The sequence below is a fragment of the Varroa jacobsoni genome, unplaced genomic scaffold (genome assembly GCF_002532875.2).
Source record: "Varroa jacobsoni isolate VJ856 unplaced genomic scaffold, vjacob_1.0 scaffold_1107, whole genome shotgun sequence".
Classification (NCBI taxonomy): Eukaryota; Metazoa; Arthropoda; class Arachnida; order Mesostigmata; family Varroidae; genus Varroa; species Varroa jacobsoni.
Window position 1 is genome coordinate 191,778 of NW_019214009.1, and position 24,592 is coordinate 216,369.

Genomic DNA, 24,592 nt, shown 5'->3' on the forward strand with positions numbered 1-24,592 from the left:
AGGAAACTAGAAGACTTTTTTTTCTCTGATGTTGTCTCAAAACAACGAGGTGCCTACAGCTGGATACTGTACTGAAGAGCTTTGCTGCTCAGCTCTACAGTCTTACACTATCTGTGTCAACGCTGCTGTTTCTTTGTTTCTATCAGATTACTAGTAAATTTGATCGTAAAAGGGCCCCTTAAGCCTCTTCTCGTCTGTGGTCGTTGTCCGTGGTCGTGATCGACGATCGCAATAGCTGTGAGGGAAGATGATCCAGGCTGAAGATAGTGCGGTGGTGGGTTGGAGGAATCTAACCAGTCTTTTCTTGTGAGTTTGCCGTTGTTCATGTTTATTATCGCTGTTTGATGTTGATTATGCCTCTCAGATACCTCTAGCGCTTGGTTCGGTGCCTTTGCAAAGCTCTTTGCAAACTTGTTTCATTGCACTTCAGCGCTTATCTCGGTTGTCCATAATTTGTTTGTGCGTAGCAATCGGTTCGACCGCCTTGACAGCATAATTTCAAATTTACATATCGCGCGCGTACAGCCGGCGCGTCGCGCAGTCCGCTACTGGCGGACTTCCACTCAACAGGATTTTGCACACCTTTCACATCTTCAGTTACTTCCCCCTTTCGTTTTTCAGTATGGCATCTTCAATATGTTTACGTTAACGCTGCTGTGAAGCTTGTTGAGAACAACGTCCTTTACCATTATTGTTTTCGAATACTCATCTCATCAAAAACTTCGAGATCGGCAGCAGCAGAAGCTGTCAAGACGAATACTGCTGCTATTGCAATAGCGCCCCAACGAGCTAGCCTAGTAAGATTAGCGATAGCTAAAGCAGTCTTCCTAAAATCGTCATCAGATTGGGTTAAAATGGGCTTTGCCACGTACGTTTGATTGTAGCGAAGAGGTTTGCGCGATTTCTGCGATGGTTAAGCAGTGTGCCTCAGACGAGGGGCAGAAGTGACCGTGGGGTGCCACATCCTGACAGACTACGTCCCAATTTCCTGAATCTGTTTGTTTGCGCGGATGTACATATACGCTACTAGCATGTTAGTTACTATTGATGTAATTCTAACTATGATGCCTATCACCATGACTATGACCATTCATAGTTGTTAATGTTGTTATTAGTCATACGGTTTCTGTTCTTGCTGTTGCCGATTCTGTCGTTTTCGTTGCGCGCGTCTACCGGGTAAACGAAAGTGACGATGATGCACGTGCGGATAAGCACCTATTTTTTGTTGCGCATCGATGTTGAGCTCAGCAATCTAATAGAATGGCCCGACCAAATTACATTGAAAAGTACGTTGCCGATGGTGGATAATGATTATGCTGTGGTCACTGCTGGTGTTTTTGAAGAAATTAGAATTTCCATAGGGAACCGTTGCTGGCCAGTTCAGTCGGCAACATGGGGTCGGCCTCCACACGCCATTCTAACGCAGCAAAAACAACCGTAGGATTAGCATAAGTAACTCATTACAGTTACGTCATGCCTTATGTGTTATATCGTGTTCTAGTTAATGAAGCCTTGTTCAATGAAGGACGACACCATTTCATCGTTGTTGTTATCGTCAGTTTCTCTTGCTCCCATTCTATAAGCAAGGCGAAGTCTGTTGCTGATTTTGCAACTTCAACACCGGGCTCTGTGTACATACATTGGGCTGGCTATATGGGCATGATACGCGCACGTTACATTTTCAAAAAGACAACGCAAATGCCCATGCATATGATAATTAGACCGGTATATAGCGTAATACTAAACTTACGATTATCTTATTATAACTCTTATTATTATTATTATTATTGTCGTTGTTGCTATTATTATCAAGTTTAACTTGGCCTAAATAGTGCTGTTATATGAAGTTTTTCTAGTCTAGTAGTTCCTGCACCATTAGCATTCGCTTTTGTTGCACATCGAGACGGTCGCTGCTTTTTCTCTTGTCCTCTACCCAGATACCCAGCGGTGGGATGGGTATCTGGGATGGGTTTTTTTTTCTAGGTGTTTTCTTGTAAGACTTATGCTGTCAACTGGTTGATAGTTTGTAAGAAAAATTTGAGCATTTCTTTCCGAAAATAGTTCGTCGAAGTGCAGGGTTAAAAACGGATCCTATATAAGAGGCCGTCTTTCACTGAAATTCAGTAACTAATCAATATGTTGAATTTTAATGAATTACATATTGCTCTACCTTAAATGAAAATGCAGGAGCGGGCACAAGATCTAACCACGTCCGCCCAATGGGCCCGAATGAACTTAACGCATCATCTAGAGGACGTCTGCTCAATTTGAATTACCGTCAGATCTGTTAAATGTCGGAATACCGCGCCATATGGAAGCATCGAACCAACCTTAGATAGACTTTTGCTTCTATATAACAGTGAAAAGAAAAGAAAGCTATTGCGTATTACTTGTAGTTTATCCACTCAATAACCCACCATAAGTCCAAGTTATTCCTAGTATATTTCCATAGTAAAGTTCATTTTTGGGTCGAGTAAGTCTAAATAAATACGTTTTCGTTTTTCTATATCATACTTTAAGTTGACCCGCCTAAAATCTACGACTGTTTAGCATAAGTATGCATCGTTCGTTCTAACAATGGTAAGGTTTCCCTCTGCTTGACTTGTTTCCTAACGAGTTCATACTTCGCCAGGGGACCGCTCGGTACCCGCAGAACCACCAGCTGCCGCTTCACGCAAAATCGGATCGGTCCATTGGTCCGTTTACGATTTTTTTTGTTGCCACTTTGCGAATGTTTTTTTTTTGTCACGCTAACTGCAAGTGGGCGGGTATCTTTTCAAAGTGGCCGTTCTCGTCATTACAATAGAAGTTACCACCTACATTGAACAGCGGTTTCGGCTAAGGATTTGTAATAGCCTGCAATTTTTTCTATTGCTACCGCTACAAGCTATTATACGGTGCGCTACAAGTTGTTATATATATAGTGCCATACTGGCAGTACAGCTGATGCCATCGGCCGATCGGGACAGATTCTTTTCAACTGACAAACACTAAGAAAATCGAAGAACTTCTTAGACTGCGCCTTTCTTCCGTCTCGCATGTACACGTATCTGTAGTTGGTAGACTGAATTAATCCGCTGTATAACAGCCATGGAGCAATTCGTTTCTTTTCTAACACATAGAAGATCTAACTCAGTGGTGCGACGCGAAGATTGAACGTTATGTATCTTGGCAGAAAAAAAAAAGCCTGTAGTTAGTATATGGACGCTTCGGTCTGCAAGCATTTTAAAATTGAAGTCGTAAGTACTACTTGGTCGACCTTTACTTCCCCACCATCGTTGACTGCGTGCCCTAGAGCAGAGCCATCATTGCTAGCTCACTATGCGGACGTATTACGTATGTACGTTACGTGATCGTAACAGCTAGATCGTTAACTGAACAACAAACAATATAGGTAGTCGTTTACTTAAATAACAGTTATAAAATCATAAAGCGAAATATAGATGTATACATATATATATGAAAGAAAAGTTAAATTTTACCATTATTTGGCTTTTAACGTTATTCGTTTGCTTTCTTATCGATAAAAAACGTCGACTACGGCTGAATCACACAGCCATTACCGGGTACGGGGGGGGGGCAATATATTCGTCCGGGTACACTGGGTTACCTGGCCCTTTTGCCTATTTCCTGTCAATGCACATGACCGCTTACTTGGTTTTGGCTCATCTGATTATAGAGCGGCATCAACATTCATCTACAGGATGTGCTAATTGTAGTGTTAGGCAGTTATAAAGTCGGGTCCTCGAATTATAGGCCTATAGTAACAAAAGGTTGTATGAGGCTGTCCAGCAAAGGCTACCTGCGCTTAAGGGCATGTTTAGAGCCAGACATTATTGATATATATATATATAGTGTTTGGCTGTTTCTTGCCTAACTTAGTATGGTCATCGTTAAGGATTCTGAACTCACCTGGGGCGTGTTCAGCTGATCCAAGCTAGTGCACTTATTATTTTTATTATTTACGACTAGAAATTTTACATTTATATTCATAGCCAATTGCCTAGTACGACGGTGAGAGATGCTGTTTTCAGGCGAGTGACATTTGGGTTAACGGGACATAACATAACTATGTAATAATATTGCCCAAGACCAATGCGCGTCACATGTTCAGTCATTTTCTTACAGTCAGCTTGGGCACGCTTTGCTGTCGGTCATCCAACAGTGTTACTAATATTTATGGTTTAGTACCGTCTGTTCGATGATCTGGTGACGTCTGGGTTATGTGGGCCTGGATGGTTTAGGCATTGGTTGTCATTAGTCTGTACCACTGCGGACACAGATGCTAAAGCACCGTGTCAATAATATACGATGATTTCTCAATGCAGCTAGTAGCGTTCCTGCGGATTTTGGACTACTTCCATATTATGCTCCTCTTAATACTTAATATCGAGGAACCGTACGTGCTATCCACTGTCTGTTTAATGGTCTGAAGGCCAACTTCGAGGGACCGTGGAAGAGCAACGACAGGTTAACAGACCGGTAGACTGATCATATTCCGCTGTTAAACCGAGAAGCGAGCCACTCGTCTCTGGACGTCGCTCTATCTTTTCCTTTGCTCTTTACCTCCGCCACCCTTCGTTTCCAACGCAACTGACCCCAACCGATTTCGTTAAACGTCGACGAATTTCCGGTACTTGTCATCCTCTTGAACTTCGTCATCGTTGGGAGACGGCGACAAAGACATGAAGATCGTCCTAGACAAGTCCAAGATGGCAGGCCGCCTGTCGAAGTCCAGCGGTGAGAACCACATTTGTCTAAATCAGGTTGTTGTTATACTTGACTATGATGACGATGAAGAACTATGATGTCGACATTACGATATAGAAAAATTCAGATAGAAAGGTCAGAGTTCGTTGCCGTTGCCGTTGACGGCAGCGGGGCAAGAAACAAGGGTACAGTACACCGCAAGGGGGTGGCAACCTACAAAAGGAGAAAGAGTTAAGAGTGGCCAGGAAGACTGCATTAGAGTTGACTCTGCAGTGTTCTGTCTCTTCTGCTACGACAAATGTCTAGTATTAGAAACGGCAAGCTAAAGGCGAGAATAGCGTCATCGCAGTATGGGCGACTGCGGTGAGACGGACAGGCGCTGGCAGCAACGCGCGACATATACTAAAAGACAGATGCACAAACTTAACAATATGCATACGGCTAGCAACATTTTGTCAAGCAGTTCTTCCTAACTACTGTGAACGATGCTAGAGGCTGACCGAAAACATATCTGCCTTCTAAATGAGATTTGTTTGACTGTGGCTGTTGTTGATGGTGAAACTGGGCACCGTACCCAGAAGAAAATACCGAGCTTTTGCTCGCTTGTGCTTGTGTAAACTCACATACCGAGGAACGAAATACACATATAAATTGGTCAGTCTAATCATATGGATCAATCCTATGTGCGCAATATTAAAAACAGTGGCAACATTTATTCGAGACGATACCATCGCCATGCATGCACCGCCATCATCGATCGTCACCGTACAAAGTCACGTGTCTACATACGTAAATCGATTGACTGACGAGTTTATCTATTGATTTAATTTGTTATTATTTGCCCCAGCAGAATTTATCAGAACGTTATTTTTTTCTTTCTATATTTTCGATCGTTGTTCAAATGAGCCCAATGTAGCCACTGAACTAGATGCAGTAAGGTTCCGAATCATCAGTTTGTTAGCTACCAAGGTAAATGTTACAAGACGCAATGACAGTTGATTGATGTTGAACCGGGTTAGCCGCATGCGTGAAAACTGGAGCCGAAATAGACATATATTAGTTACCTGTTCCGTCATTGTTTTCAACGGCCAGCTCTCAATGGCTAAAGAACAACCAGCTCGGAAGTACTCGTTGTTCTTTAGCTTACGATAATCACAATTGAACTTGATAGCAACATCGTGAACGTGTAGCATTCTATAACGATCAAATAATTATCGACAAGGGTTGTGCCCATACACATCTTAGGTAAGCCGGCAAATGCCCCCGCTCCTTGGCGGTGCTTTTTAGTCTGCAGGCGGAACGCCAGACTGGCTGTGTCCGCCCGCAAAGGTGCTTGGCCGTCTATGTGTGAAACAAGAGGATCGAGTAAAATGAAAATGTCGTAATTATAATGATTCTTGATGTCCATTAGTTTTCATACGGATCGATCAGTCTACAATGATCACTTATCTCGCATTCGTCTTCACCGCTGGTCTTCAAATCGCTGCGCGGGCACCGTGTGCCGATGGTAGGTCTAACTTTTAACGTTACACAAGTTTGTCGTACTTTGTCCAAGTTTTTTCTTTGACAATATTTTGTCCAGTATTGAAGAACATTAGAAAGCGGCGTGTCGTGTCCCTTATTAGTTTATTTTTGTTTTCGCCCTCTGCCCGTGGATGTGCTGCAGACAGACCGCGCGCTATTCAGTGGCGCACTAGTACTGCAATTGAGAGTGGGTCTCGCAAAAGCAATTAAGAAAAACCACGCTCATTTCACAGGGGCTGCATTGTTCCAGTGTCGTTGTTTCAACGGCAAATGTTCAAACAATCTAGACAAATAGACAAACAAAACAACGTCTTCATTCGATCGCTTGCCGTTAGACCTGTTGTCGTTGGCTCGTGAATACGACGATGACGATAGCGAAAATCAATGGCAATTGTGTGAACGAAGGCGTGCGACTATAGCGCTAGGCCTATCGTCAGGGCTGTGACCGAAACCGATGACAGTCGTTGTGTTACTGTTTCTAAAATGTTTGCATGTTTATGATTGATACAAGTGCGTAGTCAGGTAGCTATCACGCTTTCGAACGTCGCGGTGCACCGCTTAATGCGTACAAAAGTACTATTGGATCTTTTTGTGTTGTGCCTACTAGCACCGTTCGTTGTCGGCTGCGAAGTTGGCCGTTACATCGTATGGTTTGGTAAAAGTAGCAGTGGCGACGGAAAATGGCCGCCGTCATCGCCTCCGCCAGTCGCCGGGTTTCAAATTCAACCGTTGCAGTTGTTCCTTGTTTTGCTCTATTGTATTGACGCTCTTGTTCCCTCATGTCTATGGCAGCGTTCAATTGTCGTTTAGGTCTGAAGGGCTAGAATGGTAGCCGTTGCCATCGCCGCTTCTTCCGTAAAGGAATATAATCGTCAACAATACCAAAAGGCTAGAGGAAAATCAAGAGGAAAGAGGTAGCGCGCTGTTCAGCTATGCGTACAGAGCGGAACAGTTAAAAGTGTGTTCTGTAAGGCCGTGCTTCATGTTAAACAGTAGGAGCGACTACGAATACCGTGTTGACAAATCTATCGTCCAGCGATTGGCGGTGCTCTATTAATGAGCGCATCATGCAAACAACTGCCCACGAAACAGGAACGTGCCGTGTACGTACAGGTAGCTGGCGTACGACCCAGTTACGACGGTCAATAATCCCTCGTGACTAGTAAGCTTGAAGATAATCGCAGCCGGGCAGAAAGAAAAGCTTGTGGTCGCGAACAAAAAAAAAACGTTTCGGTCGCCGTTGTCCTCAGTTATTAGGATACATTTGAAATGGACGAAATACATACGTAGATAGATATACTGCACGCGTATAGATATTGTTGTAACTAGCTCATAGACAGAATTTCGTCACATTACGAGCAACGGAAGCTGAAACGCGTACTAACATAAATGTAACACATATAATGTAAGTGCCATCACCATTATATTAGGAACGTTCTGGCCAGTTTAGGTTGCCATGTCCACCCTCCTTTTCCTTTATTGGTAACGGCAAAATTTTCAAACGAGCTCTACAAGTCTAAACAATCATTGGATACGGGGTACAGACGAAACGGACTGCAACGTTCGCCTACGTATGCAAAGGAATAGGCGACCGATTAACTTACAAACATAGTGTACAAATGTGCCGCATCCAAGGAGACTAAATGTGAGGTTGACTGTTTGATGTATGCAGAAATACCGAGCATCATATACGAAGAACGCCAAGTCACGCTAGCAAGAAAAATGCGGCAATCAATTGATAATGAGCTTCCTATAAATTCTGTAACATAGCATTGACCGATTATTTAGTCCATGCGTGTACACGTACGGCACGCATTCAATGCGACTTTTACTTTCAGTGCCGTTCATCCGTCTGGGTAGGAGCGCCACAATCGCCGCCACTTGATATCCTTGGCTGTTCACGCTATAGTCGTTTCTACGGCGACTTAACGTCTCAACGTAGCAAATTATCCTAAGAACATTTAAGGGGTAGAGCATCTCCCCGTACGTGTATGTTGTTGCAGAAAGTCTGTCGTCTGCTTTATTTACAATCGTGCGTTATTTTCGGCTAGCCAACATCCGATCGAGGGCGCGATCCAGACGGTGGCTTCTACATTTCCTGCCCAGAGTCATAGAATTACACGAAACGTTTTCCTGCTCGATTATCCTGTACATGCTGCGGTCTCGGTCTGTGGGCAGTACGTAAAACGTAAAAAATCGAGCTGTTCGATGGGAAAACAGAAGTAGCTGGGGGCAGATTTTGAAGGTTTGCTGAAGCAGTTCACGAAACGACGCTCATGTCAGAAAGCAGCAAGAGCGTTCACACAAAATACAGCAAAGAAGTTTACTTTGAAACTTCTTAGTTGTATTTTCAATTTAACTTAGTTGAAAAACATCTAGCTAAATGATAACCAAGTGTATTGGTTCCTTCACTGATGAGAAAGAGAACTGCTTTGTATCATTGCGTCACGTTCAGGAACCTTTCTAAACAACCCTAGCTATAATGAGGTAGACTGTCGCTACCTTGATAGCTTAACATATAGATCTGTCCAGGCACTGGATAAGGCGGCAAGACCACTAGATGATTGGTGGCCTGATGGAGCAAAACGATACAGCGGCATAACAACCAAGCAAAGATGATCTTCAAAAGATCATCTTTTGAAAAATCGGATTTTTCTACCAGACAGCTAGATGCCACTTTTTTATACGTCGAAATGGTCAAACCGGAAATGTAAAGTTCTAATTAGTTTTCCTATTCGACAGAAGCTCTCAATTAAGAGTCGAACTTTGTAATTACGTTGCTTCTTTTTTTCTTCAATTCCAATTCGCTTGAGCAGGTGGGTCACCGTAGCTGGCCGGTCACTATATACTACGTCAAAAACTTGCGTTCATTATTTACAGGTTTTTGGTCAAGTTGATCAGTATTTTGTGTCATAAGTTAAACTGCAAAAATTCAAGTTGTACAGGAGTCGAGATAGTTAGCTGCACTAGATCGCCACTGCTATGCCGACTACAAACACAGCGCGTAGCAATTTCGACTTTCTCTATTTTTCTCTACTATCCTATAATTTATCCCGCAACGGAATTCAAAATAAGCACCTCACCTGCTTTATTTTCTGTTCCCGTTATTACATAATCGTCAACATATCAAATCATCTTAACAATATAAAACAAGAAAAAAAACCGGAGATCTGTTCTAGGCTCGATTAAGGGTGATTACGCCAAAAACGTGGAACCAATTGGGGAACGCTTCATCGATGTCGGATAAACCCACCGACGAGCACCCACTGAATAGGGCTACCGTTAACAATAGGATGGGTCATTAGTTTCGTTCAGACTAGCGCGTGTTAACAGGCAGCTACAACATAAACCAAATCCCTTTGGCCTATCATGGACTTTGTTCATGGAAAGCCGTCTACTCAGCCCCGTTTTTAACATGGACTTTAGTGTAATTGATTTAAAAGCGTGCCATGTATTCTGCATAGTTACAACTGCCTGTACCGTTTGTGCGATATAAATGTCATTCTAGATAGTCGGGTATATTAGGCGTACAAGTATCTTATAATAACGTCAGATTATCCTGTGATATAAGCGGGCGCTTGAAGAGTTATTATGGTGCTGGCGTGGTGCCCATGACTATGGAACACTCCGTTGTCATGTGTGCCGTCTATGCACATATATATATATATATATGTTTTATAATACAGGGATCGTGGAGGAGAAGTTAGATAGAAGACAAATTTAATTGAAACCCTGAGCTGGCTAAAGATAAATAATCTATGCCCCCTTCCCCCCGAAACAAAATATTCGGCATTTTGCGTTCGTTTTTTTGTTGCAGAGTCAAAGTGGCGACAATAGCTTTGCCCCACAAAAGTTTGCAATAGCTTTTACATATATTCTATCCTAGTATAGTATATAGCCAAAATCGTTTAATCCGTCTGAACAACGGGCATCTGCTTAGAACAACTTGAACAGTAAGTAAAAAGCAAAGCTGACAAGCGCCACGAGACTTCCGCCATGCGAAAGACGTACAAGGATCACAAAAAGCTTCAATTGCTCACCATTTTCTTTTCATCTTGGTATTGTACCTGCCGCCACTTCCGCTGCCGAGGTTCGAACTCGTTGCCACATCTAGGCAAGTTCAACAGGACGGAACCAGGAGAATAGCAGAAAATACGAAACGGATAGAAATGAAGCCTCTAGAGCATACTGGATTGAATTGAAGACTCGTTATATTTTTTTCGCTGTCCAAGACGAATCGAAGCTTAACAGACTTCAATGAAACGATATTACGATTACGAAATCGATCGAGGATGAAACCGTCAAGAAGTGATTTTACGATGCAGTGACGATTTGCCGCTTGATCTTCGTCTGAATGGCAGAGCTGTACGCAAAAATGGCACCAAACTTATGTTTATGCATTGTACGTTGGGCGAATGCTCGAGCTTTGTAGCTTGACAAGCCGAAGCGATCAAGCCTTAGCTTCTTACACGACAAATGCGAAGCAAAAACAGACAAACTATTACGTAGCAGAGCACTTCTTTTGTTAAAGACGGTCGCTATATACTTTGCAAATCGTGCAATTTCATAGGTTGGTATCATTCGCTTTAACAGCATTGCGAGCCCCAGAGCTGTAGCAAACGCAGTCTTTACACAATATGGGCGGTCAAGTTAAATTTATTTTATTATCAAATGATCAGTCAGCTTAAAAGTGGGGTGAGGGGAGGGGTACCGTTTTAGCGGAGGTTGTCCATGAAGAGCTATTTTAACAGAAGCGAGAAATTCGCATTCGCTTAAACGTCCTTCTCCCTCGCAGTTTTTTTGACAAAATATTGAAAGATACAGAATTGAATGTATATGTTCACTACATTCACAGAACGCTTACTATTTACGAAAAGCGTGTCATGAAAAAAAATGCCCCCTAAACCAATATCAACATTTGTCTTGACAAACTAATCTTGCAGCCACAAATGCTCGTGTCATGCCTCGCTGTTTGCCAAAGTAGCTGGATCATAACTAGCAGATGTTTGGCACCATTGTGTTTGTGCGTCAGTTTCGACAGTCAGACGTCCGTCACTGAACGTAGTTGTCATTCCCCAAACGCAGCCGCCGTGGCAAGGCCCATTGCCTACAATGCTGCTCCTGGTATTTATTCCCGAAATTGATTTCGGCAACCGAAGTTAACAATAATCTAAATACGATATCGTATTTGATCAGATACCCTACTGCGGTTTAAATTCTTAATGCTATCGTTGTCGATATTCGAGAGAAAAAGAAGAAGTAGCAAAAGGTCTTTTCGTTTGCCTCTTCACGTAGTTGGCTGGCGCTGTTGTACCTATTCGCTACTTCCCTACAGGGCCTTTTCACTAGCCACAGTTGATACTGCTGTTAACGGCCGCGCTTCTGGTAAATTTCGCTGACGCTGCTTCTATTAATCGGAAACAGCAAGGAAACATCCAATACGAACCGTCGTCGCCGTCGTCATCACCGTCTGCCAAAGGCTACTTGTAATGCTAATGCTAAAATCGTATATATATATATTCAGTTCTGTTTAAAGACCGCCCAATAAACATCACGAGCAAATCGTACCCGTGGAAACCATTTGACTATTGTCCCTTAGAATTACTACCCTATTGCAGAGTGTTTACAGTTAGCAGTACTAAGTTATTATGCATATGAACGCTAATAGCATAAATCGAAATTCTACATCAGAAAACCTAGGGATGACAAGACTAAGAAGACATGGAAAACGAGGGAACTTCCTAGTTGCTCGAAGTTGGCCTGTGAAGAAACAACAGCGACAATTGGGACATCGGCCAAAAAGAAGGTAGCCAAAAATTTGGAGCAGAATGCAGCGGTTCCGCATGCGTTCAGGCAGGCAGTCTGCTCTTGTATTTTCTCGCATATACGAACTTTGTCATCTAATACTGTCCACACATGTGCTTGATGTACATCTGTTTGGGTATATAAATTTACTATAGTAGTAGTGTATCTGCTGCTACTACTACTACACGTATAAGTACTATTTACTTTGCCGTATAAAACGTATCGTTCGTAATTGGTAACAGCACGACGTCAGGTCATGGCCCTTAGTTTAGTCCTTGCAATAAGGAAAGGGTCATCTACATCTTTCCTTTATCTCTGTCGTCCTTATCCTGCTCGTCTAGACCCCGACCCTACTCAGTGCTGCACGACGTCCCGTTGCTGGGTTGCTACGTCATCGTAATCGTTATTGTTGTTGTTTTTGGGACTGAACCTGTCGCGATGGTGCCGTGGGAGTCGCTGTTTCCGCCACTGCTGCTGCTGCTGCCGTGGCCAGCGGAAAAATTCCCATCGGTAACCTTTAAGAGAACAAGTCTGAGCATAGCATGTCGGCACCGTCCGGCTGACTATTATCCGTCACATTAGGCCTAATATTAGTAGTTGGAACTTTTAGCGGGTAAAACCAACATTCCTTTTGTTCTCAGACAGGAGACCTGAGGACAATCGATGGAAGGGGTCTATTCGTTTCGATATAATCGGCTGTCGTCTCGTCACGTCACGTGACGTGGACCGAGTTGTTGCTGCTGCTGCTGCTGCTGCTGTGTTAATACCCGCAGCGGCGGTGATCAACCACAGGACCCCTGTGCAACTGTAGCCGTTGCGGCTATCGCCAGCAGCAGGGGCGCCGGTTTTGATTCGCTCCGTCCAAGTTGGCAAGGCTTTTGCTGATCTGCCTTCATTTCGTTTTCCAATGGAAACAGGCTAAACACATTTGGTCTGACCAAAATGAAGTGCTGCTAACGATTTTATACAGCCTACCCAAGCGACAGCTAATAACACCACGGTGCGAAGACGTTTGACTCGCTCGCACACTGATTACTATATTAAACGGCAGATTACCTCAATGGTTATGACAGCAGAAGCGACAAGACAGCACGGTCTAAAATGCTGCGTGTGCAGTACACGTTTACCGTGATTACAACAGATCACCACAAGAAGAGTAGACGCCAACCGAGACGATATAGACTGAGGTGAAGCCTGTCCACACCACTTAGCGGCAGCAACAATCGCTCTGGTCAGCTACTCGAGCCGATTAAATCGATTGCCATAAAAAAGAAAGCTGGACACCATTTCTCCTCGCTTCCTGCTGTGTCACATATTCAGCTCTCCTATTTCATCGCATCGATGTTGTTACAGGTCCATCCACGTTCTTCGTTTTCTTGCAGGATATCATCTACTAGCTGATGGCTAAATCAGCTCACCTGATCCGGACGATCGAGTATAGGGTAATAATAAGTAGGTCAGTCGCCAAGCACTAGAAAACGATCATCTATTAGTTATACTCTGTTCGCCGCGTAACCTGTGCTACAACTACCTCTGGAAACAAGCAGATCTAAACGTCTAAAGACACCGTTGTTGTGTGCATTTGCCCTGCAGAATCATCTGCTTGCCTCTACTATATAGTGAACTGTTCGTAGGATAACGCGTACTTCGATAGGCTGGGTCACCCACTGGGTTAAAGACGATCATAGCGATCCTGAGTGTGGCAATGATAATATTGCCACTAGATGATCGCCTTTGATCGAAACCAACTCTTTCGAATAGGTTGTGATCGGTGGGATCGATATAATGCGGATTATATGAAGCCCAAGTCCGTACAGAAGATGCCGTTCTACTCTATGAAAGTAGTGTTGGAAATCGACTTCGTTGCCTTCGAATGTGTTTTTGTGTGAGTTGATAGAACCGGAGGCAGGAGTAGTTTTTTTTTATTGGCCATGAGCGTATGACACGCTTAAACATTATGTTAGATGGAAGCCATACCTGTGGGCGAACTACCACTGAAATCTTATTACTATTATTAAATTGACGCTAACTAATTGATACATTTCCATGGAAACGTATCTTTAATGAAAAAGTATTTAACACGCAATAAGTAAGTTATTTCAGTTTGACAAAACGCCGAAAGACATACGTTACAGTTTGTTCAAAAACGATGTTTCAATCGACTGACAAGAGAAATATCAACTGTTACATTCTATTATAACCCCATTAACATGAGGGGCAAAAAACGAAAACAACGTCCACCGTAGACCCCTGCAGGCTAACGACTATCAAACATTGTTCGTTGTAAAGGTTAATTTAGTTTCGGCCTCGTCAACAGCGAACTTAAGCGCCAACGGAACCTCGTTGAACTTCAATAAACTTCTCTTCACGTCAATTATTTGATTGTTATTATTAGCGCACCATTTCTTTTATACGTATCGTTTCTCTCTGCAAACCCCATCCACCTCTTTACTCTACTATGATTTTATCTTATACCGGCTGTGTTGTATGACGTCGAATGCTGGTTACATATACATTAGAAAGAGTCGTAATCTCCTTCCTGAAGCCATCTTGCTGTTGAAAATAACTAGGAGCTCGACTGAACAGGGGCGACGTGTGCTCGTCACTTTCGTTTCTGCCTGATCCCCTTTCTCCCCAGTCGCTCTATGAAATGCCGCTACAGACAACAGACGCTAACACAGGGCGGCACCAACACCAGCGTAAGCAGCGGCAGCGCCATGTTATTCCCGCCCGCCTGAAGAAAGTTCCACCCCCGACCATTGGCTTCGGCGCGTTTCGTAACCTCCAATCGACCCTTCGCAAATAGGCTCTTCACAGCGATTCCCTTCCACTACAACTTTAAATAAAAACATGAATTTTGAAACATCATCGTCATAAGCGTCAGCACAATTATTCAAGCTCATCTATTTAGCGCCGATGGCAACAGTAGCGACGGAAATCATTGCTGCCGTTGGCGGCAAGAGGTTGACTGAACAAGAAGCTAAACCCACTCAACGTTTTGCTTGCTTCTCCTGGCTATGGTCTTATATGTACGACAGATCACCGAGTCGTTTTGTTGCTAATGTCTGCGCCGGCAGTAACGGCGACCGCTGCACGCAGCGATCGTGCGTCTGCTTGCTGTTTTATTGTTGATGATGATGCGAAGGCTACGGGCGGACTACTTAACGCAAATAGAAGCGACAGGCTGAAAAAGGAATGAGTGAACGATTGAAGATGATTTTCCGCTCTACGAGTTCTTGTGGCTACTGCTGCCGCCGGTGATCGTGCCGACGCCGCTAGCCGCGGGCAAATAGCACAGGGCGGCGCGACAGGCCGAGATCGTCAATTCCGCGCAGTAGTAGCAGAAGTCCGTTTTGCTTTTGTGTATTGAAGTGGCGGACAATCTGAAGAGCAGGGGATCCCGTAATTCCGTGTTTGTATGTCTGTGTCTCTGTGTATTTGTACCGTTGTTTTTGTCTCTGCGCCTGTATGTGCGCATGCGAATTTTTGCTAGATTTATCTGACCGGTTTTTTTTTTTCGAAGACCACATATATTTTAGACAGTGGCGTTAACAGCATTAGTTGTACCAATATGCAACTACAGAGAGATACCATATGAATATATATATATATATATATATATATATATATATAGGGAGAGAAAGTGATCACTTCACCATTTACGGCAGCTGGCTGGGGTACGTACAAATTGGCTAGTATGTGACACAACGGTGTTGTCATTGTTCCTAGTGAACTGAATATAGCGATTACTGGCTACTGGCATTTTTGGGGATAGCAAAAAATAGAAGTTCCCGAAAAAGGCTTTGTAACGAGGCCCGTTTGTTAGGGTGATCGAATCCGGCTAGCGGATAGTGAGCAGACGATTCGCGGCAAAAAGCGCTGTTCCAAGTCTGATTTACTGGTTACTACATCTCGCGATCACTCGTTGTTTGTCATACGATTATGTTTTAATCTATGATTTAACGCGAGGCACACGGCCTTAAGCGCACATAGAAACGCTAGCCATACGTGTCCATTTTTTCCTGCTATCTCTGCATCATTATCATCGTTACCGGTAGCGAATGCTCAACGAGTTACCGGTCTGGTGATTCGTAGCTATATTAGGCATCTATTGTAAATACACGCTGCTGGCGAACCCTTCGATAAACGTCCACCGCCTCCCTGATAAAATTATAGATGTCCTATCGAAAGATGATCCCGACTTTGGTTATCTAAATCATTCGTGTATATTTACTAAACATCCGATATTACCTTAACTAGTTGTTATATTATTACGACCAATTTTTCGACGCAGCTTGCCTGAGATGAATAAAAGTCAGGTATAATCGACTGAATAATAGACAACTAAAATTGTACTACATGAAGAGCACTTAACGACCGAATAGAAACTTGTAGAAGAGGGCGGGCTGAGAGCAGGCTGATGATAGAGAAACTTCTGCGACCCCGCTACTGCTGTTGTTGCAATGAAGACACGCTTCGCTTTGTGACTTTGACCCAGCCTGTGACAAAGTTAAATAGTGCGTTTTCAACGGCTTTGCTATTGTGCTCGAGATTCTACCACCGTCAATGCCACTTTGTTGCCTCTAGCGTGTTTGTTTTCCTTAGCCACTGCTTTCACTTCGGCCTGATGCTGGTGCACGTGTTGTTGTTTTCCTCATTTGTCGTTTCCAATGCTGTTAACTACTACGTACTATGCATACATATCGCTTGTTCGCCACAGCCAGCTCTGGCAGATTTTCAACTTGTTTGTGTCGCACGCAGAGCGGAAACCAGGAAGCCAGACGCAGAAATACGAAGAGTAGCAGGTTCTTCGGCAGATCGTGCATATCTGCTAACGCTAGAAATAGCGACGGCGCTAGCGGTGCTGCCGCCGCAAAAGGAGTATGCCTTTTTGAGGTCCACCGCTTCTGCTGCCGTTAGGGAGACAGAAGAAACGTATTGCGTAGTTCTTGCTACAGGTGCTGTTGTTGCGATAGCTTTTTGAATCGGACGTGGACGCGAAAAGAAAAAGGAGAGAGAGAGAGAGAGAGAGAGATCTGGAGGGAAATCTGGCCTCTTTTACAGAAGTTGACGCCGCCGTTGCTACCTGCTAATGCTTCACGATTTTCAACGAAGAACAAAACAACGAATTAGCCGAAGTCGCTTTCGATAGGGAGAAAGTGTGTGCTGTTCGGGCGACCGGGCAAAACTTGTACAATTTCAACCACTTCGGCCAATCTTGGTTGGCCATATTAAAACTAGTAGGGGCTACGGCGACGGCGACTATAACGATGACTGGCTGCAGCAGGCAAAGCGGTAAAGCTCACATTCTATCTTCGGCTCCAGCCGACAGCGGCAACAACACACCTGAGCCATAAACGCCGTGGCGACAACGGACGGAACAGGGCTCGCAGGGGCTAACGTTATGGCCGCTAGAGCTAACCAGCTATAAGAACGCAGTTGATATTCCGTTTAGCTGTGCATTACAAGATATCACTGCCACGAGTGCCCTACAGAAATGCAAACGGATAACCAGCAAATTCGCAAGTTAGTTTCATCTGTGCAGTCTCGTCTAATCCTCAGTCTTCCCTAGCACGCTTCTAGCTGCGCTGCAATAGCTGACGTACCGGTAGTCATTGTCATGCCGGTGATGACCGAACCACAAAACTATCACGACTTCCACCACTACCTGTTATAAAGGCCGAGGCAGCCAACTGCTGCTGCTATAAGCGCTCTACAAGTTCTCTGGGGCTAAAGCGAAGCAATACTGGAAGGAGGCGGACAGCCTTTTTCTGAAGAATTTACAGTTTTTCAACAACGTCAAGAACAATGATAATAGTAATAATAATATGGACCAGCAACGGCAGTTCAGTCGTCGGCTTGTCGGAGTCGGTGGATCACGCGAGTGGCCAGCCGGCCTATTCCTTAGCAGATGTTCGCTGATAACAATGAACGGCTCGAGGAAGCTGACGAATAGGGGTGGTCCTTTGGTCTCATGGGAAGGGGAGAAACATAAAGCAGAAAAACAGTATATGAATAGCAAGAAAATGAGACCGAGATCAGAGACACCCACCGCGGAAAAACGGAAACAGGCAGCCGCGGCCGTAGCAGCAACATGGATTACTATAACAATATTAATAATGACGATGGCCATTTTTTGTCTCTTTTCCGCGTTTCGATGTACTGGATCCTGCTGACGTCCTCGTGTTTCTGCTGTTATTCTTCTAAGTCTGCGATAGCCAGCGATGTCCGAAAGCTGGACAGGGAATAACATCAAACAGCGAAACTACGGCAAGTAACAACTTGGTCAGTGGCTCTTACGGTAAGGCACGATACACAGCGTGGTACAACCAGAAAAAAAGGGATCAAGAATAGATAAACCGGTTCGTTGTCAGCAATAACTTTTGTGTGACATTTGGCCTATCTATGGCGTAAACATTACCTGCGATCAGCACTCGACCCGGTCCGGTTTCTACCATAACTTCGTACATATACTCATACGTGCATTATAATGCACATACGGCTTGTGCTGCCCTAACAGGAACGAGCATTGACCGTGGCCAGGCATGTGTATCATAAGAACATTTTGCCAGCTCGTCCATTGTTGATGCTGACGGCCACCCCAGATATTCTATGCAAGTAAAGCGTACGGTGAACTCAACGATGGCAACCTGTGTGGAATAATGACCGAAAAATTCGTTTTTGTGAAGAAAGAAAAAAAGACAATTAAGGGAAAAAGGCCACAGCTGAAGTCCGAACGGGGTCTACTGTTCACGAATGCTAACGGAGCCATAAAGAAATTCTATACGTACGCAACATTTGCATTAGGAAAGGTAAACATAGAATGTGTTAGACGATTCGCAGATCGGTGTCGGCGTCGACCTGTGAAGTGAGGTACGGATGCGTTTTATTGACAGCAAATGAATCCGCTATCAGGGATGTATCTGCTTGATGTGACGGAAATTAATCACGATTTAGTCATCAGACCACCACAAAGTATACTACTGTATATTCAATCTAAAATACATAAGTAATACAAATACATGAAGACCATACGAATAATACAGAATAACTTCTAATTTACATAGGCAAAGTTCCTTAATAAACCTTGACAGAGCTGCTTGTTCTTCTTGCGACGCTGTTTATTATCAAGCCAACCAGCAAGCCCGCTCCAAATTATTATCGGTCTGCCTTATTCCTCCTTTTCGACGTACAAATATTGTTTATCTTTTTTTTTCTTTTGATTTTTCCTCTCTGAATGTAGATTTTTTTATTGAAATATTATCACATCGCCATCGCGCCGCTAGTGCCGCTGGGGATTAGTAAACCGCCGATGCCAGCTGCGGTTGCTGAAGCGGTTAGGAGCGAACTAATAATTAACTTAATCAGCAATTTCTATTATATATTAAATATGGTTACAACTATAATGAACTTCTGTATGCCGTTGAGATGGCGCTTGTTGTCGGTCTTGTCTCGGGGCAAGTCATCGAAAGGTAATACATCCTTCAGTTAAAAGGTAATAGACGTACTACTGGACACGTTAAAGCTACTCGGTCAAATAGGAGATCTTCTGTCATTATTGCACCTGATCCGATCTGGCCTAGTGGGCAGAAAGGTGCAATGTCTGGGTACTGTTTGACCATAGTTGATTTCCAAAGGTGTCGTAAAGCTACGAATGTCTTGTATACACAAAGGTACTTGAAGCGAATTAATTGCAGCTGACCCTGAAAAGGTCGTTCTAATGCTATTTCGTTCTACAAAAATATCAGGCAATACGTTTTGCAGGCGATTACAAACTTCGTACGGGTGATAGGTACTTCATGTTGTGTCCAATTTGGCCACGAAACGCCTCGTACGGTAATTGATGCCAATAACTATATTAGCACTAGAGTGTTATGGACATAAAAAGCCGTGGACCACATGTGGAAAAGACAGCGATATATCGGATCCAACGTCAATGGCGAAAGAATTGTTAGCGCTTGTTGCGTAAATCGCGTACGAACGTACATGACACCCTGACAGATACATGTGCTCTGAATTGGATTTGGACAATCTGAAGCTATGCGTGATGAAACGAATCTGCCGTACCTGGAAAAAGGTCGAGCACAATGAACAGTTCTCAGAAACCTCAAAATTAATTAAACCCAAGGTAGATAGCAGTCCTCACCAAAGTATCCTTGTACCGTCGCCAGCACCTTTATATTATTCGCAGCCGAAGTTTAGCTTGCTATTTACACGGCTATAGGTGTTAATGTCCTAACCATTTTTTATTGCTTATCTGTTTTTTTAGCCTTAACTGAGTCAGTCGTAGACTCAACGCAACACCCTTTTACGTTAAGTACGTTCGTAGTTCCGCCCGCAACGACGACGATAAAGTCCACGTCGGAAGTTAGTCCCAGTCAAGCAGTATACGTTCCGGACTTTCCGACCACTGGCAACGACCTAGACGCAGAAGTACTTCAGAACTCGACCGAGGCATCAACCGCCGGCGATAGCAGCGCTGCTGAAACGCAGCCAACGACGAAGCGACCCGCGCCCGTCCTCTACCGGCACGGAAAAATCCTTGAAGTCCCGCAAGCAGGACAGGATACTGCGGCGAAAAAAGTAAGCAAGCACACGCTCTATTGTACATTCCTGAAAGAGGCCTGAATATAGTGACTTTATCACATCTATTTCTTGAAACTGCAGTCGTGTTGAATTTATTAGATCAAGATTTAGAATTTTTCTCAGATCAACCGATTCGATCTATGGTTCATTGTGAGCGTTGAATTTGAGTTACAAAATCGGATCAAGCAGCTAACCCAAAAAATGTACGTTAAATGATCGAAAATCTCAGCGTCAGAAATCGTTTTCTGACGACGACGACGATGATGATGATGATGATTTTTCTGTTTTGATTGCGATCTCATACCGAGCTTTTACGTATTGCTTTTTATTATTTTTAGCGGGGAGCAATTGGTAAACCGTTAAATATACCAAAAAAAACGGTTTGTTGAATTTTCTGTTATCTTTTAATAGACGTAACGCAGTGTTCACGCATATATATATATAATTACCGTCTTGTTGAATATGGTTTCTACTGGTTTTCACATCAGCAGATTCGAATCTAATAATGGGTAGGTTTTCAAATAACATTTCTACGGACTAAATAAAAACCGGCCAGAAGCCTGAAATACTAACAGGGTAAATAATCTGACTCAATTATACATGAAAAATTTGCTAAAATTACCTTCGATCGTAGAAAACTCCGGCAACGCAATGGGCACTTGATTCGGCCATGGAAGCCGGGCAATTTCGTGGCAGGATGAAATTGTTAGCGAACGAGACGCCGCGAGTTCTCTGCGAGCGTTGAGTGTATAACCTGAAGCGCGCCATGTCGGCGTTTCAACGCTGCCCCGTCTGTGTCTTGGCTGGCTAGCTGGCGATACTTTTGAATGAGAACTTGAAGAACAGGTACGATGTCCAGGGAAACACCGTCTAGTCTTCGGTGGCGGACTACTATAGATGTGAATAGACGTCGTCTTCTTAAAGGTACCGCTTTCCGTGACAATATCAATTTTATTTAGTTCTGCCGTCGTTTTTAGCAGATGCCTCTTTCTTGCAATATGTTTGTTACGGTGCAAGGCGGAAACGGACTGGTCCAGATTTTTCGAACGCCCAGTATTGTACCACTGTTGCGTACTGTTTACGCGGCTTCTATTAGCAACGTGGCAGGAAAAATACATCGGCTCAGATCTCAATGTATTGCATGATGCGTGTACAATATTGTTGCAACAATCCGAGCCAAACTGTATCAGTCCTACATAAGAAAATATGTTTACGGACAGGTGAATGCCATCTGGTCATAATGAAATTTAGCTTTTTTTTCCGCTTGAAACAGCGTATATACATGTCTATGCGGGTAAATTGTCGGAACGACACTCTGGTAGACAGGAATCTGTTACTATCTAAGGGACGCCATTTTGTCTGTTTTGAATTGAGCTACCTATACTGTTCGGTAGCGTAACAACGTCTAGCAAAAGTCGTACATGTTGCGTAAAGCGTAGCATAACATCATCGGTGCGGTCAATCTTCACAGCACTATACGTGTTGATAGCTTTTGAGCACATGACTGCGATGCTATAATCTTCATAATTATTTCTCGATACTGAAAACGCTACCTATTTGCTAGGACACAAAGCTTGTACTTTTCCACGGATGGTGACTCGTTCACCGTCTTCGCTGGTCGCTGAAGTAACCCAGCGACGTTACTGTCTTTGAAAGTAATTTTTGAGAAGAAAATCTTCTGTATCCTGCTTAGATATGAATTGCAGGTGATATCGCGTGCGTCGGGCGATTGATCGCCGGATTTAGTTTGATCAATACTTCGCAATGTCGAAACGCCCTGCCTGTAGAGCAAGCTATGAGTACATTTTCAATAATAAAACAAACCGGTTTGGGAAAAACCGATTTGAATCCAGAGTCTCAAGCCTCATTATACATATATTGGCTTAAACCGCCATTAGTTCGTTCGCCGAGTGCTGGAATAGCACTTGAATTGAGCGGAGAAGCCCTTCCATTAAAGCGCTGCTTTTATAAAACAATTGATTTCAATGAAACTTTATCGTCCATCTGATGGAATGCCCCACGGTGATAGCAGATTTAAAGCCGGAAGCACCTGGCTTTTAGCTAGTACATTTTTATCAAAAATAATTTCATGTCGGAACAAAGAAAGGACTAGATTGGAATTAGACGCATGCTTTGGACATTCAGTTCCCAGTGCTGACTGCAGTAATAGTTACGAACAGGAAAAGGTAAAGAAGTTTTTTGCTACAAGCAAACGTCCTAAGACGGCCACATTTACATTTAAGGCCCGCCCCGTGCTTGATCATTCTCTGTGTTCTAAACAAATTCGCACTTGATAAATGAGAGTCTCGCTATGCCATTAACTATCAGTTATCACCATATAATGTACTTAACTTTTCCGGTACGATATGCTATAGGCCTGAAAGCGGATCTTTGTGGGAGAAGGCCAGGTCGAACTAGGTCGATCTTCTTTAGTCGTTCTATATTTGCAATCTTTCAGACATGACAAAGCTCGGGCAAGCAAACGATATGTTGACATGGTGTTTTCCAATGTATAGGCGCTGATGTACACGAAGACAATTTGGTAAACCCATTTCTGCTAATCACTCAGTGAAGTTGTCGATTTTTGATCATTACTGTCGTTTACATCTACATATTGGTAGACCGAAATGGGTTCGAACGGTATCGACAGGCCACTTAAGATACTTCTGTGGCGCCGACTCCTGCAAAGTTCCATTGATTTCCCGATCGCGGAAACTAGGCGACCTCGACGATCGCCTCTCGCACAGTCTGTTCGCGCCCCATAGATTTTCCCTCCGCTTCACACCGATCAGCCAATGCACACACGCGCCGGCAGTTTCAACAAAGACCGCTGTTCGTAATTCGTAGTTACCTCCTTTTAACAATAATCTTTTCAACTGTCGAAGTTGCAGCAGGAAATAAGGGTTCAATCTGCGTTTGGACAGAAATGTGGCTTTCGCTGCTGACGCGGCCATCGTTGTAGTGGCGTCAGCGACAACAACGATTCGTTACTTCGTAGCAGCGACGAGCCCCCGTCACTCCGTTGAACTTCTGCTGTTACTGCTAAATTGCCCTTTTCTATTTTCCCCACGCCGTTGACTTCGCTACTGAACCGCTGGTAATGACTGGGGTGGATTTCACTGGGAAGGCGTAGGAAATGGGACAGCGGCGCGCCCATAACGCGACAACATGGACATCCTTCATTCGCGATGACGCCGGCAACTTCGTCTACTATTGGTGTTTGTGTTACCGAAGTATTTTCTATGCAAGGCAGCGATAAGGTCGGGCCTTTAGATCTGATGTCGGTACCGTTAATCCAAGTACTGCAGCTCCTTGTGTCAGCGTTTGTGGACGCAGCAGTTTAGCGTAGGTTTACGGTAAGGTTACGCTATTCGAAGAACGACGATGTTAATATCGAGAAGCTTCAGTGCTACGAGCTGATTACTAATGCAACAACCATTTTAATGCTCCTAAAATAGAACCGTTACTGCTCGTCATCGTCGTATCAACTCGTTACGGCGCAGTGCTTCCTCCACGACCCATAGGAACAGTAAATATAGTAGCACTGACGGCAGAGATAGCTCAACTGGCATCGTGGTGATCATTTCGTCCGATGCAGCAGAAATGCGTCGTTTTGTCTTGCTGTCAATCAAGCTGCGGCTTGATGTCTATAACTATTGCAGACGGCAACCAGCAACGGTACACGCAGTGATAACATCGAAGTGTGCGGTGGCGACTATTTACCCCACAGCCCCTGGCCGCCATTGCTTCATCGGAAGAGATCGCCATTGAATGAACGCTATTGTACTAGTGCAGCAGTGTTTTGCTTCATCCTGGAGCACGAAAATCGCCTATTTCTTGACTTGTTCCTTTCGAGTCCCTTTCGTCAGCTATAGACGATGCTGTTGCTACTGCAGCTACCGGCGCTCTCAGTCGATGAACGCCGAGGTGTCTAGCCGACGCCAAAAATGTGCCTGTCGACATATAT

General features: G+C 43.9%; 1 protein-coding gene across 1 annotated transcript in view; it reads left to right on the plus strand.

Annotated features, from left to right (window-relative positions):
* Positions 1 to 24,592, plus strand: part of LOC111266662 (uncharacterized) — a 135,428-nt gene that overhangs the window by 62,378 nt on the left and 48,458 nt on the right. Inside the window, exon 2 of the mRNA XM_086971000.1 lies at positions 20,309 to 20,622. Coding sequence (XP_086827126.1) covers positions 20,309 to 20,622 — 314 coding nt within the window. The remainder of the gene's footprint in view (positions 1 to 20,308; positions 20,623 to 24,592) is intronic.